The 15,066-nt window shown below is 40.8% G+C and overlaps 1 protein-coding gene across 1 annotated transcript in view; it reads left to right on the top strand.

Moving 5' to 3' along the window:
* Positions 1-2,109: 2,109 nt before the first annotated feature.
* LOC140232684 (uncharacterized) overlaps positions 2,110-15,066 on the top strand; it is a 43,630-nt gene continuing 30,673 nt past the window's right edge. Inside the window, exon 1 of the mRNA XM_072312796.1 lies at positions 2,110-2,388. Coding sequence (XP_072168897.1) covers positions 2,256-2,388 — 133 coding nt within the window. The 5' untranslated portion in view covers positions 2,110-2,255. The remainder of the gene's footprint in view (positions 2,389-15,066) is intronic.

Genomic DNA, 15,066 nt, shown 5'->3' with positions numbered 1-15,066 from the left:
CCAGTAATTGCCAGCAGTTTTCGCCCGGTGCGCCCCCCCCCCCCCTTAATTTCCAAAGCGAAAAAATACTAATACAGCCACAAAGGACATGTGGGACTGTAAAATATCAAAATTTTCAAGCTCACTCGCTTCGCTCGCTCGCATTTAATCGTTATGCCATTCTGATGTTGCTGCCCGATTGCCGGCAGTTGCGCTCGGTGTGCCCCCTTAATTTCCAAAGCGGAAAATATAGCTACAAACGGCAGTTTGGGGACTGTAAAATGTCAAATTTTTGAAGCTCGCTCGCATTTATATTATTATTCCATTCTCCTGATGTTGCTGTCAGTAATTGCCAGCAGTTTTCGCCCGGTGCGCCCCCTTAATTTCCAAAGCGAAAAATATAGCTACAAACGGCAGTTTTTGGACTGTCAAATGTCAAAATTTTGAAGCTCACTCGCTTCGCTCGCTCGCATTTAATCATTATGCCATTCTCCTGATGTTTCTGCCAGTAAGTGCCAACAGTTTTTGCCCGGTGCGCCCCCTTAATTTCCAAAGCAAAAAAATACAGCCACAAACGACAGTTTTTGGGACTGGAAAATGTCAAAATTTTCAAGCTCATTCGCTTCGCTCGCTCGCATTTAATCATTATGCCATTCTCCTGATGTTGCTGCCAGTAATTGCCAGCAGTTTTCGCCCGGTGCGCCCCCCCCCCCCTTAATTTCCAAAGCGAAAAAATACTAATACAGCCACAAAGGACATGTGGGACTGTAAAATATCAAAATTTTCAAGCTCACTCGCTTCGCTCGCTCGCATTTAATCGTTATGCCATTCTGATGTTGCTGCCCGATTGCCGGCGGTTGCGCCCGGTGTGCCCCCATAATTTCCAAAGCGAAAAAATACAGCCACAAACGGCAGTCTTTGGACTGTAAAATGTCAAAATTTTCAAGCTCGCTCGCCCCGCTCGCTCGCATTTAACTGCTATGCCATTCTCCTGATATTGCTGCCAGTAATTGCCAGCAGTTGCGCCTGGTGTGCCCCCCTTAATTTCCAAAGCGAAGAATATAGCTACAAACGGCAGTTTTTGGACTGAAAAATGTCAAAATTTTCAACGCAAAGAGATTTCACCGTAGGAGGGGGAAACCCCCTACCATACCCTCCTCCCTCGCTTGATTCGTTCCCTCACATAACCGCTCCTCCTAAGATCAAATCCTGTCTACGCCGATGATAGGCCCCATTATTTAGTAGGCCTTCACAGTGATGTCGCACAGCAAGAGCTGAAATATACTATTGTTTTTTTAAAGAAAAGAAAACAAAATTTTCACCACAAGTGAGCACCAGATCGCTGAATTTCAGGTCTGAAAATGCAAAATCTTCCTCGTGTGGGAGAGGGATACCCCCCCCCCCCCATACACACCCTTCCCCCGTTCGGTCGTTCCGCTCCCTCTCACAGATATTCCCCTCCCCCCCCCCAAAAAAAAAAAAAAAATGTTTTCATACTTTTAAGGTCGGATTTTCCGCCGAAAGTCGTCTGACAAGCAAAAAAAAAAAAAAAGCAACAAGAACAAAAAGACTTTATGTTGTTGCTGCCACTTTTCTCCCACTTTATATTTCATGCTAAAGAGTGGGGCATCCGATCCCTGTAAAGTGTGTGTGTGTGGGGGGGGGGGGCACAAAGCTTCTCCCCCCCCCCACCCCCCACCCCCCACCCCCCCCCCCCCACCCAAAAAAAGAAAAAAAAAATCGTGGTGATGGTGACCATCCCCCCCACTCCTCAGTATGGATTTACGCCGTTGGTTATGATACTGACAAGATGGGAGATAATCCTCTTCGGTTGAGACATGAAATCCACAAATCTGTTCCGCTCGCGTTCGCCGTCTGCTGTCCGCAGCCGCCAGCGAACGCACTCCACTAATCGTGTGAAAATCTTGCTGGGAAAGAAGTGACTGGGAAATACGCCCAATCGACTTTTTCAGCCAATCAGCGACAGACACCATCGACAGCACACGCGACCGGATTTATGGAGCACCGCCCCTTCTGTGTTATCGTGACAGACTCGGCGCAAGATCGTAGTATGCATGCATATCAGCTTGAGCTCGACAGTCTCTCACGCGTAACAGCGGGAATGCAGGGAGTTTAGGGAACGTGTTCGCGTTGATCAGTCCGGTGGCTGCCCCAGTAGGTAGTGACAACTTGTCACCTGAAACCCGTATCTTGGATTTTATATCTTATCCATTCTCGATCTGATCAGAATTGGGAGATTAAACCACCGAAAGATTATGGATCAATACGTAGCTTGTCAAACCTGGACAGTGGGGAAAATGTGGTGTTTTGGAATTCTAATCGTTGCGGTTTCCGGAAATGTTCTCGGCATTTCAGAGAGCATGCAGACTAGATCGAGGATCGACAAAGGTGAGAATGCTGTTTCTTTTTACTTCTCTGGTTTAACGGCCTTTGTCGTGAACAGGCGATGTCAACAAATAACACAATGAGTATCACGTGGTTTCTGTTTTTGTTCCTCTTTTGTCATAGTTTTCTGCCAACGTCGCTCCCTTTCAAGCACACATATCTTTATTGACATGAATGAGATAATTTGATTGATGAGCGTTATCTGTTCACTATTACATTCTTGTACGTCATCAAGCTCTAAAACGTGGAGTAGAATATGCTTAACAAAATTAAAGGGGATGAAAAGGGTAAAGAGAAACTGTGTGATAACGAACTCTGCCTGATGTGTGCACTGCCAAATGATCTTATTAGCGAAATAAAGTCGCATTTATACAAATTTATTTTGCTGTGCATCTTTCAACAAATGAAGGCCTTAATACTTTTACACGCTTCCTTATAAGAATCTGAGGACATTTTAAAGTGGCAGATCACACTAACCACTGTGTGAAATTCATTTACAAGCCACGTTTATGGCCAGTGCAAAAATTTAACCGCAGTTTATCCCTTTATTTTGGGTAGCGTCTCGCAGGCCATGGAGTTTTCCTTTCCTCCTTTTCCAAACGTCACAATGGCCCCGTCATGCCTGCCTCAATATTTCGATTACACCGTTCTAGGATCAATGTCAATAAAATGGATCAAACAATGGTCCCTACGAATTGCATTGTGCAGTGGCGTGTGTTTTTTTTTTTTTCGGTGCGTTTTTGCTTCCCTCGATCTTGGGAAGCCTTCCGAGTGTGTGACAGGCAGGCAATTATTATTTGAACCACACATATGACAATACCGAAATGCAAACCTTCAGTATTGCTTTCAGCGTCATGCTTGTACGGTACGAGTACCTCATGACAAGCATAACTCGCTTTCTTTTTTTCCAGTCCTTTTTCTGTTGAAGGTAAATCTTGGTGAGGTTGGTTGTGAGCTTATTAAATCTTTAATAAAGCTGCGGTTTAGCTTCCTCGTCCTCCTGTATTGTGTCTGGCGCTTCGAGATGTTGCCTAGAAACGACAGGTGGCAGTATTGTGCCTCCAGTTTACGTCCATTGCAATAGCTGAAAATCAATCTGGTTGTCGAAGTCTAGTATAAACTTCACGCAAAAAGTTCGACGTGATAGAGAACGAACGCATTGTGCAGGTCTGACCCAGGATTTCATTGACACAGATGTGGCAAAATATGAAAGAAAATAATTTCCTTTGATAACGAATGGGTACAGAATCAACGAGTACAAATGCAAAATATGTTCTTGGTTCGTGGTCATCAAGCGTGATTAAGGTATACTGCAATCTACTTGAAACAGTCACTTTGGAAACATGCGGGGAGAGAATTTATGATGAATATGACATCTCACCCACAAATTCCTGTTTGTTGAGTGGAGCTCAATATTTTATGACGGGTATAACGTCAAGAGCAAGATGAATTATAATTTATGAGAGACAGCATTAGAGCCTTTATTCTGTGTAAGGATGAATGTACCGCATTTGCGGTGGGCGCTTTCGAGGGAGTATTACGGGGAGAAGGGAAGTGAGAAATTGAACGTGAGAAAATTTCAGCGATAATTAAAGCAGGTCTCTTGCCCACTCGTAGACGCAGTGAGTTCGAAGGTTCGGTGATGCTATTCTCGTAATGCGGTAATTTTTCATCAATCTGTATAAAGGTCGCAGATAACTGTTTGAATCTTGCTTCGAATTTGTCTGTATCCTTCAGAAGGAAGAACATCGTCTTTTCTTTTTTTCTCATTCGTGAAGATTACTCGCCACGAATTCTAGAAGAGCACAGGGAACAACTCTAATTAAGTAGGGCCTAAATCCCGACGCATTTCTTCGAAATCTGAGATTCCGTTGCTTTGGTTACACGAGGTTCTCTGACAACTAACTATACTTATGTAGTTTTCATGAAAAATTGCTGGTGCTCGTCAAAAGCGATGTAGTTGCGTTAGCATCGTAAAGGTCACTGGAATACAGGGGAAAGGCGGCTTTTCTCTATACTTTACATTAAAAGTCGAGCGTGCATTGAAAATATATTTGTCATTTGTACTCACTCGATTCCGCCTTGGGGGCTTTCAACAAATACGCAAAGAATGCATTTTATTGCAATCGTGCATGCCGTTTGTGGGGTAATTTGAAGTAAACGACGAGCCTCCATAATATTTCATACAGTGCTTCTCATAAAACGGCGGTGATTTACAGCGCAAAAATGGACTCGCGCCGATTTTCGGAAAATTGGAAGCCCAGGTGAAAGATACGGGAGGGAATCCGCCCATCTTCACGAATGCCGTCAACGTTGTGGTCCACTATTGATTCTTGAATTACTTCTGCGTCCTTGCGGCTCATTTGGAGGTTTGGCTGTTTGAACAGCACCGTTGGAAATAGGCCAGGCAGAAGAAGATGCGTCAACGTAGCTCGGCGGCACACACTATATCTTAGTCAAGAAAGTGAAATCGGAAAGTTAAGGCTTTTCTATAGTGCACCACTTCTGTCTCATACTTTTTCCTCTGTCTCGGTGATGGGTTGAAGTAGCGATTTACGATAACTCTGTGAGCATCGCGGCGTTCTCGTACAAAACTTCTGCTCGTAGGCCTAATGGTTTGGTGTGAACTGACAACACGGATCAAGCCACTTCCCCGACACACTCTGCCTTTACACACACACACACACACACACACACACACAGAAAACTATAAGACTTAAATGAAAAATACCACACAGAAGTGACTCCCCCACCCCTCTCCATCCTCGAGGAAGTTCTGAAGATTAAAGTATATTAGTCTCTTTCGTGGAAAACTGTCATCGTGTGTCCAGTAAATATTTTGTAGGCAGAAACCGTGGGGTGCGAATTAAAATAGAAAAGAAATTCCAGCGGATGAACTGGTATACGCTGTATACGTCGAGGGTTCCTGGGGTCGTGTTCTTAGGAACTAAAATGTAATTTATTGTTTCGAATGCGTTCTATACCTCTGGACCTGAGGAAAGGGCTACAGACCTTGATTCAGAAAATCGAGGGGTGTTAACCTTCAATGATGATACAGCCCCGTGACCCAAGGATAAGAGGCCCTCATCCTATATTGGTGAAATGATCTGACAAATACGTATATGTATGGCTTCAACAGACGATCACGTGACACCATTTTATTCAGACTTGAATAATGGGTATCAAGAGAAAGGCGACAGAATAGAGGAAAGGAGTACCGAGTATCCACAAAGGCCCTAGGCCCTTCAGTGTCCAATTTTAGGCGAAACAATGAGTATATTTTCCGCTCGTGTGATTACGAATGCGAAAGCAGGCATTGGTGACATATTTACGGCGACCAGAAAAGGTTTCGTGGTTGTCTGGGTTGTTTGTTGTTTTTGTTTTTTGTCTGTAGTAAACCGACGTGTGTGTGTCTCATGGCTCATATTTAGCATCGAAAGATAGTGCATTTTTCCATCTATTGCTGTATCGGGCAGGGAAGGTTCATGGACATTATACTTGGCGCGACAGACGTGACAAATCCACGAAGGAGTATCCCTAATGTTGCCAACGAGCCTGGACGAATGCCAATTCGTGGGATGCGTCGCAGCTCGCTTAAAATACATTTGGGGCTGAGATTAACTGAAAATGCCTCCGTTTAATGATCAGAAGCCGAGGCGCTGCGGATCGCAAGTTCGGACAACAGACTGAAATTCAATTCAGAGTGAACCCATTCGTCACGCCCTCTACTCAACCAGTACTCACATTTGCTCAGCGTGCTTGGAGCGACGCGACAGCCTACTTACGCTCGAGGTCTCGTCGTGTCGAGTGCGTTACCATCTGAATGAGATAACAGGCCGTGCTGATTTTGTGCAAACTGGTTTCTCATTAGAAGGGTAGAGGGTGTCGGGCGGAGGGGGAGGCGGGGAATGAGAATTCTCTTCTTCCAGTTAAGAGTGCAATAATGTACCGCCAGTGACATTGGGACCTGCATATTGGGTTGATGGCGGCTAAAAAGTGCAAAGCCTTTTGCAAGGCACATTTACGGCAGCCGATGCTGATATAACGCGGTGTTCCATGGGATAGGCCTGTGACAGAGAAGAATAAATCGCCTTTTCTAAGGCAGTCTTATTCAAAGCAGGATCACACAGATTGCAATATGCTTTTGGGAGCGACGCAATATTTATAAAATTGGCATTCTCTTGTGGATAAATCGAACTTTCCAATAATCCTGAACATATACTAGAATCGAATATTGAGCAGATTCAGTAAACTTTTAAATTTGAGCATTTGATGGTTAAAAAAGATACATGTATGTGATTACTTTTATATGCCGCGGATCTTCCTGACCCAACTGCTCGGGCTCGGGATGTTCAAAGGCTCGGGGACTTGGCAGATTCACAAACACGTGATCCTTGAATCCATTGCACTTTCGCAACCTTTCTTGTCCAGGCTCTTGTCTGGTTCACCACTTTGATTTCGATTCATTCCATTAATTTGCTTCGACTTTTCCCCCCTTTCCGCCCGAAAGACTTGATCGGAATTATTTATGAGTGGAAAGTTGCCGGTTGGAGTGGAAGTAATAGGTATACAAGGATAACAGTTGTTTCGTGAAAGAAAGTGCTTCGCACGAGAAAGAATATATTTTATCAGGAAGGATTTGCAAAGCTAAACATTTGTTTAAATCTGACTTTTTTAAGACTGAGAGCCTCTTCGTGTTTTCTGTGATGTCTCGTCAGAGAACCTGAAATTCCTTTAGTGAAAAAAAAAAAAAAAATGCATCCATTCTTGTAAAACGAAGACCCCAGCGTCACCTTGTAAGGTCGAAAGTTTGAGGCATACATGTATTTCTCAAAGTAGTCCTATCTCCATTTACTATATCTAGTCGTGCAATCTCTAGCACGAGGTAAAAAATAAATGCAGATTTACACATCAGAATTCTTGTTGATGTTTTGGGCAAGATAATAATTTACCCCTTTCCTGCTTTTGTATGTCTATGTCGTGTTTTGTTTTTCTGTGACGTCAGATGATGAAAGTCAATCTTAAAATGCATAATTTAAACAGTATGTAGCAGCAAGTTTAACACATTGATCTATTCTTTCTGGGCTGCAGATCTCTCAACGCGGTATACTCGTTTTCATGGTTACAATTTACGAAGAATTTTCAGGGTTTGACGGAACAAGCGGCTTTTGGTTTACGTAAAAGGTAATTGCATTTTGATAGAAGAGAAATCAGATAAACACACGAATCGTTTCTCCCATGCCGCTGCCTTTTCTTGTCTCCTAACCACGGTGTCGCTGTTATTTCGACAAGACACTCTGTCTTTCGCCTCCCAGCAAATCTAGCAATAATCACAGTGATAAGGTGAAAGCAGCTCAGAGATTGCCGTGTGTATAGGTATGGTGAGAACTCTTATACTTCCACATAGTTCACGTGCGTATACCTTAATGTGGGCATCCAAATATGACATCATCACTCACACACACACACACACACACACACACACAGACAGCAATATAAATAAAAATCACCCAAGAAACAATAAGATGGTGACACTTAGGACCGTTTGTTGTTGTTGTTGGTTTGTTTGTTTGTTTTTGCCACCGACTAGAAGAGGTTGCCTTGGTTAAGTGTGGACAATCCTTATACAAGGAGCAACACAACTATTTCTCCGTCCTCCTTTTCATAACACGACTGCACTTGAGAGCCACGTTGAATGACAATACACACTATAATGTATGTTTCCCTTTGGAACTTTTCATGCTTCTACAATAACAATGAGCCTTCTATTGAGCGTATTTATACGAATGGACAAGATTTCTATATATTCATTGTGTCGCAATTTTTAAGACTACGCTGCTCCCGAGCACTGCTCATCACGCACATTACAGGAATTAGCAATGAATCAAATTGTGGGCGGTCCAACGGACCATTCTGTGAACATACGGTGCAAGTGTTCATGCAGGATCTTAAAAGGTGGAATGTTTGTACAGGGACACTAAAATCCTGTCCAGTTAGGTTTATCATTCACTCTCAAAAAGGAGGCAATTAAAATAGAGCAGCTATACACAAAACGTAATTATAGATTTTATCTTCCTATAACATCAAATCTTTTTCCACAGAAACGCCCATATGACCAAAGACGAATGCCATCTCAAAAGCAAACCAACGATAAAACAAATGCAAGACGCTCGTGTTAAAAACGACAGGTTAAACACTGGAAGATGCATCTCAAATTTCAGAATGTTTAGATGTTATAATTCACCTGTAACACTAGTTAGAACTTTGAAAGTAATGGCAGTATTGACAGAAAGTCGGGGCATTTTATCTGTGTTTCAGTTTGCATATCAATAATTATCCGTTGCAGTAAAATAAGAAATTCTCGACACTTTTCTTCGTATCACGCCCAGACAAACAACCAAAACAAAAGGGTGTGGTTCGTCGCAAAAGATTACGCCGTCCCGTTACGCTCCCAAACCCACACGCATCTTTTTTGAAAGCGATTACCAGTAATGGCCGCGGAATATCATGATGACTGCTGTTATTACGAGCTTGACCTAAAGATCGAGTCATATAATCTGTTAATCTGAAGTGCTTACCTGTCTGTCTGCACCACATCCGTAGTCATTTTATTTTTCACATCCCGATTGCTAGTATGGTATACTGTAATTATCATCATGTGGGCTCTATCAAGGTTTGCTTACATAAGTTTTAAAATACTGCACGAATGTTATTTCTTTTCCTCTCAGAGAATAAAATGGTGATAGTTTTGGTTGAGACGAGGGATTCAGATTTTAACTTTTTGTGAGATAATTAGAAACCCCTCATGAAATGTTAAAGAGCATCTATAAATGGGGTATTCAAAATCTATTTGACGAGAATCGATTTTGAAATTGCCGAGATTTCCAAAAGCAAAGTGAGCAAAGTGGTCCTATTATAGTATTAAGGTGGGTCCCATCTTTCATTAGGACCTCCTTGTTTGTGGATACTCAGCCATTTCCAAACCAATTTTTACCAAATAAGCTTTGAATTCCTCTTCTAAGAATTGTACGCTCTTTAATACTGCATAAGATGAATCTCATTATCTCACATTAACAAAAAAAAAAAGTTGGGAACTCGAGGCCCCATCTCAACCAAAACATACCATCCCTTTAACTATGTTTTGTAGTGGAAAATGTAGTGGCAGGGCTTCCGATTAGAAGTATAGACTTATATCCGTACCTGTGTAGAGGTCATCTTTCTTGAACATCGGAAATGGTAGCGAACATGTGTCACCTATATATAACAACACTAGTCTGTAAATCCCCGACGAGCAAGTGATTCGATATGACTACTGAAGAGCAGAAACAGCAGTCACCATGGTATAGCTCCGAATCGGTCAGGATACAACAGTCAGGCGGTCGATAACTCCCCATATATTACAGGTAGTTTCCTCGGGTCACCGGAAACTGTCTCGAGTATTTTCACTCTTCCAATGTCAGTTCTTTCTGATAGATCAAAAAACATCCCTGTCAAACTAAGAACCCCGCGCAACATTGCTTCGACCGAAGTACACGTATACAACTGCTATACATGCGCAGGTAACCGCACTCGAGCAACAGGTTGTGAAGAGCCGAGTGTCGAGACTGTAAGGGAAATATTTACCACCAACGGACGATCAGCGGTTACAGAGTGTCAAACGCATCCGTTCTCATCAGCAGATAATTCTATAGCAAAGTGTTATTGATGGCATAGCAGCAATGCTGATATCGTCACTTCTATCCGACAAAAACAAAATGATATCAGAAAATAAAAAGATTTTACTTATTTCTCTTTCACAATAGGACATTTTATAAATCTTGTCGAACTGTTGTACACAACACTGCTTAAAACGTTTTCATCCGTTATCTCGTTATAAATGGTATAAAAAAGTGAAATTGAATTATATTGGCAAAACATGAACCGTTGATGACATCAGAGAATCATTTTCGGTTCATGCTAAAACTTCTGTGGTGTTTCTGGCATTTATTAATTTGCGTCGATATCACATGTGGATATCACATGTCACACTTTTAAATACATTTGGTAGCAGTTATCCTTCCGACCACATGCGCGTGAGGAAAAATAATGATTCACAAACTTTGAAAGTTTTAAACTTTATAAGCGAATTTGTGTGAAGCACAAACAACGTCTAGTGGCATCAAAGCGGACTGAGACTGAATACCCTGAACAAGCTCATCAACGACTTGAACCTTCAATGTTTGGTTTGTTTGCATCGCGCTCAAAACAAATACAGTATCCAAACCACGTTTCGTTTGTTTTATCAACAGCAAAAGCAAAAACATTAACAGCAAAAACATCAACATTACGTGGTAAACATTACGACCAATAATTGGTCTAAAAGAGAAATTTCAGTTGGCCAAATGCTGTCGAAAGTAGCTCCTGAACCAATGAATACATGCAGGCAAGGGTTGTGACAATTTTGCCGAACAGCTCTGACACGTTTTCGAGAAAGTTATTGTGTGGATCTGCTGTAAAAGACGCTTGTTCCGTTTTTACCTTCAAGCACCAACCTTAAATCTAGTATCATGGGAATCGACAACCGCTTCCCCTGTATGATATCTTGACTTAATCTCCGATGAAGCCTGTATAGTTATTGTGACTGCGTTTGCATTTCAACAATACCGGCGAGATGCTATTTAGATAGAGATAAGCGACGACCTGCTTATACTTCGGCTAGATGCTTTCTTTGTATAGCTAACGCGGTGACAAGGGTCTTCCTGCCGCACGAAAAAAGATTCTATACAAGGCACATCATCATTTTCTTTTTATTGTATATGCCGGATATTTATTTTCAAAAGAAGAGAGGACATTATTAAATCGGGTACGATAAAAGCCCACCCCAATCACAATTTATCCCAAATTTGCTTTGGTATGGCTTTGAGATCGGAATGTCAGAGGTGCTTGACGGGTACTAAAAGAGGCGCCAATGAGGTGTCACAAAACACACCGTCTTGATAAAACCACCCGGAGCTTGCCTTTCACCCGCCACTGTGTCCGCGCTGTGTCGTTCTCTATACAGCTGGGTGTCGTGCGAACCGTACGCTGCATTTTATTCCCCAACACCTCGATGTAAACCAGCAAACTCAGAACTCAATACCAAATGTGAAATTTACTTCTTTATTAGAAACAAGTAAATGTGTCCTGTCTGAAATATATATAGACACTCAATTATGTTGACATTTTGAGGCGTAAGGACGTTGAGGACGAAAATGGACGCATTAAGCACAATAATCCATGGATCGTCAGAAAAAAGGGGTCTTTTCCCGAAGTTCCATTTATAGATACCTTTTCCTAAAAAACACTTCATCAATAACAGTTGCAATAGTCTTGTGGCAATTGGTAGCATAATATCAGCATTCCGTCTCAAATAACAAGGCGGCGGTATTGATTTCTTTTGTATAATCTTTTCCCCCGTCGGAAGACTTTAGAGCTAAAATGAAAACGACGAAAAATGTGAAGGAGGTCCTCGAGACCTCTCGAAGGGGGTTGCCTCGCCGTCAAGATCTGGGCTCCCTTTGTCCTGGGTGTAGTCCTCCTCCACTCCCAAGTGTCTGCAAACACTCTTTGATCGAGGCCCGCCAAAAAGCTGTTCTTCCACAGCCTTGTGGCTATTTTGAACAATTCTTCTGTTTGCTATAAACAGGAGGACAACACGACTTGTTTGTAGGGTACGATTAAAAAGCTGCAAAACGATTGCACTCAATGACACAACAAACATAATCAGTCACATTTTAGTATTTAATGCTGTAAAGTTTCAAGACATTTTTATTTTTTTTTTTGGGGGGGGGGGAGGGGGTGGCCCCTATCTCTTTGTCCACATTTATTATATCTGTACACAGTGAGTATTATTACTTTAAATAACATTTTTACCTGCAAAAGTTACATGTGGAATATGAATTGTGACATTACTTTGAGTAGTTCTTATTTTACGATTCCTTGTTTCACTTCATACACTGTACAGTGTGTTCACTTTGCTGTTATCCAACTCATTGTAGCAAGACTAACATCATTCTTTTGAAACACTGCAGTAAAAAAGGGGATTCCTATGAAAACAAACACTCTTGCTAAGAATTGAGGATGCATCTTTGCAAAGGGGGATAATGAATTGTTGAACCTTGCAAACTACTCCATAAAATATGAATAGGGGATATGTACTCAAAACAGTATAAATATGATGGCTGTATATGTCAATCTGCAAGATTTGGATGGATCCAAATCCATAAATCATATTATTTCTTTAACAAATGAAGTCTAAGATATGACCTTTGCACAGGTGTCCAAAGCCAATGTGAATGACAATAATGCTGTTAATATCAATATTTAGGCAAAATTTCAAAGTATATTTGTGGATACTTGTGTGTGTGTGTGTGTGTGTGTGTGTGTGTGTAATTTTACTCCTTTAACTTTGATGTAGGTGGGGTTATCTGCCTATTCTTTGTTGCAGTTCATTTTCGCTGCATTTTTAAGCTGCATACAATCATTCAACACCAAAGTGCAGCATGTCAGCATTTTTAGTGAATAAATCTTGTCTAACCATACAGCCATACTGCATTGCTTACTGTTTATCAACAGAGTGGTATTTTTCTTAACAAGAGGTAAATGGGTATAATAAATATTGCAGCAGTCTTGTATGCGAGATGGTATGAATGATAGTCCATGCACAGGTTTCTCCTGTCTTTGTTCGCCTCTCTGTAATGAGTTTATCTTTCATGGCTCAATTTTCTGGATGATTGCCTTTTTTCTCCCACCTACAGCCCCACTTGTAAGGATTGGTGTATTTTCCCACAAAAACTATTTGTGCATATCACTCAGCATATATTTAGAAAGATCTCTTCCTGTCAGGTAACAATCCAACCAATTTGTTCCTCACAGCAGGAAATTCAACAAAAGCTTTACAGTGTGACATGTTTACACAATACAGATGGCCCCTGAATGAGTTTTATTTCTTACACAGTGAATATGTCAATCTAAATTCCAGAGTATTGATATCCTGTTTATCATCATGAAATCTGTAGTGAATAAAGCATGTCATAAAAAAAAAAAAAAATGTGCTAGTATGAGCCTATACAACTTCTATATGAAGACAGAAATACCCATGTGTGTAATGAAATTATGTTCACTGGAATTAAAGATAATTATGGTTCAATAAATCAAGCCTTCAGAAAAATAATCACAAATCTGACAAGTGCCCCTAACTACTGCATGTCTTACTGCACAAAATTAATGATTATAACTTGCATGTCTTGCTGCACAAAATTAATGATTATAACTTGCATGTCTTGCTGCACAAAATTAATGATTATAACTTGCATTTACAATTTGGCATGACAAATTAAACTGTGTAAAATCATGGACACATGGTAAAACATATATGCTTTGACTCTTAATACCATTTGAACATGACATTAAATTTTGAAGGTCACTTATTCAATAAAGAATATTAAAAGAAACCATCAGCATATGAAGGGCAATGTATGTTTGGATAAAGATATTTTATTTTCAGTGAATTCTACATGCTTAACGAATAACGTGAAGAACATTTGCAGGGTCCAGACAGGAGGTATATAAATCTGATACTTGTGATACTGTCTGGTTTATTCTCAATGAATGAAACACTATGAAATTACATAACACACAGACAATATTTTCTGAGATATTTTTACATCTTTATTTGGACATACTATTGATATAGATTTCTCTTTCTTTTTTTCTGCAGTGGAAATGAAGCATATGTATACGATGTACCGTACTTCATGTCAAAAAATAAAATAATATGGATAAACCTTAATAGAAGTGTTTTGGCATGATTGTGATATACACTGTATGGAACAGACCACATATGGTACAATTAAGCAATCCAATCAAGATTAATAGGAGAATCTTTTCTTCATTTAACCAACTAGGAAAGCCATGCTAAAACTCTTTCAGTCAACTTATTTTTGGCTGTGAGTGGGTGACAAATTTTTCTCACTCCTGGGCATAAAGTGGTAGACCAAGTGTGAAATTTCTAGCTCTTGGTCACTGTGATCGGTACAATAGACTTGTCATTCATAAAATCACGAAAAAAGCACACAGGGGGCTTCTTCTATAAACAGATTTTCCTCTTGCCTGCCTAAAAAAAGATTTCCACTGATAACGAACTCTGAATGTCACAGGCCTGAGATCTATCTCTCTGCACTACCTCCAGCTTTGAATATGGTCCGATAGGGACTGACCTACATCATGTTGGCAGAGATGCCAAGTTTCTCAACTACCTGCGAGTGAGTATAACTGCGAAACAGCACACAACTGGTGGGGGGGGGGGGGGGGAATCCGTCCGATGGTAGTGTGTTTTTTTTTTTCCATATTGGGATCAGTAGTTGTGCAATTTGCTGAATACCCATGATGTAATTTTACTTGGACAATTCCCATCTATTTGTGACATGAACAATGGTTCATATGAAAGACATCATTTTGAGCATTTTTTCCAAAATTTTCTTGAAGGGTGAATGAGTCTTGCTTTGTAGAATGTATAACTAACAACTTTCTGTCAATTATAGTAAATGATACAGTTTTTACAGAGTTCTCCATATTATTTATTTAGAGTGGTAAATAGTTGTAATTAGTAAGAAACAGCTATGTAGGTATCCTTTAATTAACCTCCAAGGAGGCATGAGAAAT

This window comes from Diadema setosum, chromosome 9 (genome assembly GCF_964275005.1).
Source record: "Diadema setosum chromosome 9, eeDiaSeto1, whole genome shotgun sequence".
Classification (NCBI taxonomy): Eukaryota; Metazoa; Echinodermata; class Echinoidea; order Diadematoida; family Diadematidae; genus Diadema; species Diadema setosum.
The sequence above is the reverse complement of the archived record's forward strand: the minus strand, read 5'-3'. Positions and strand labels throughout refer to the sequence as shown.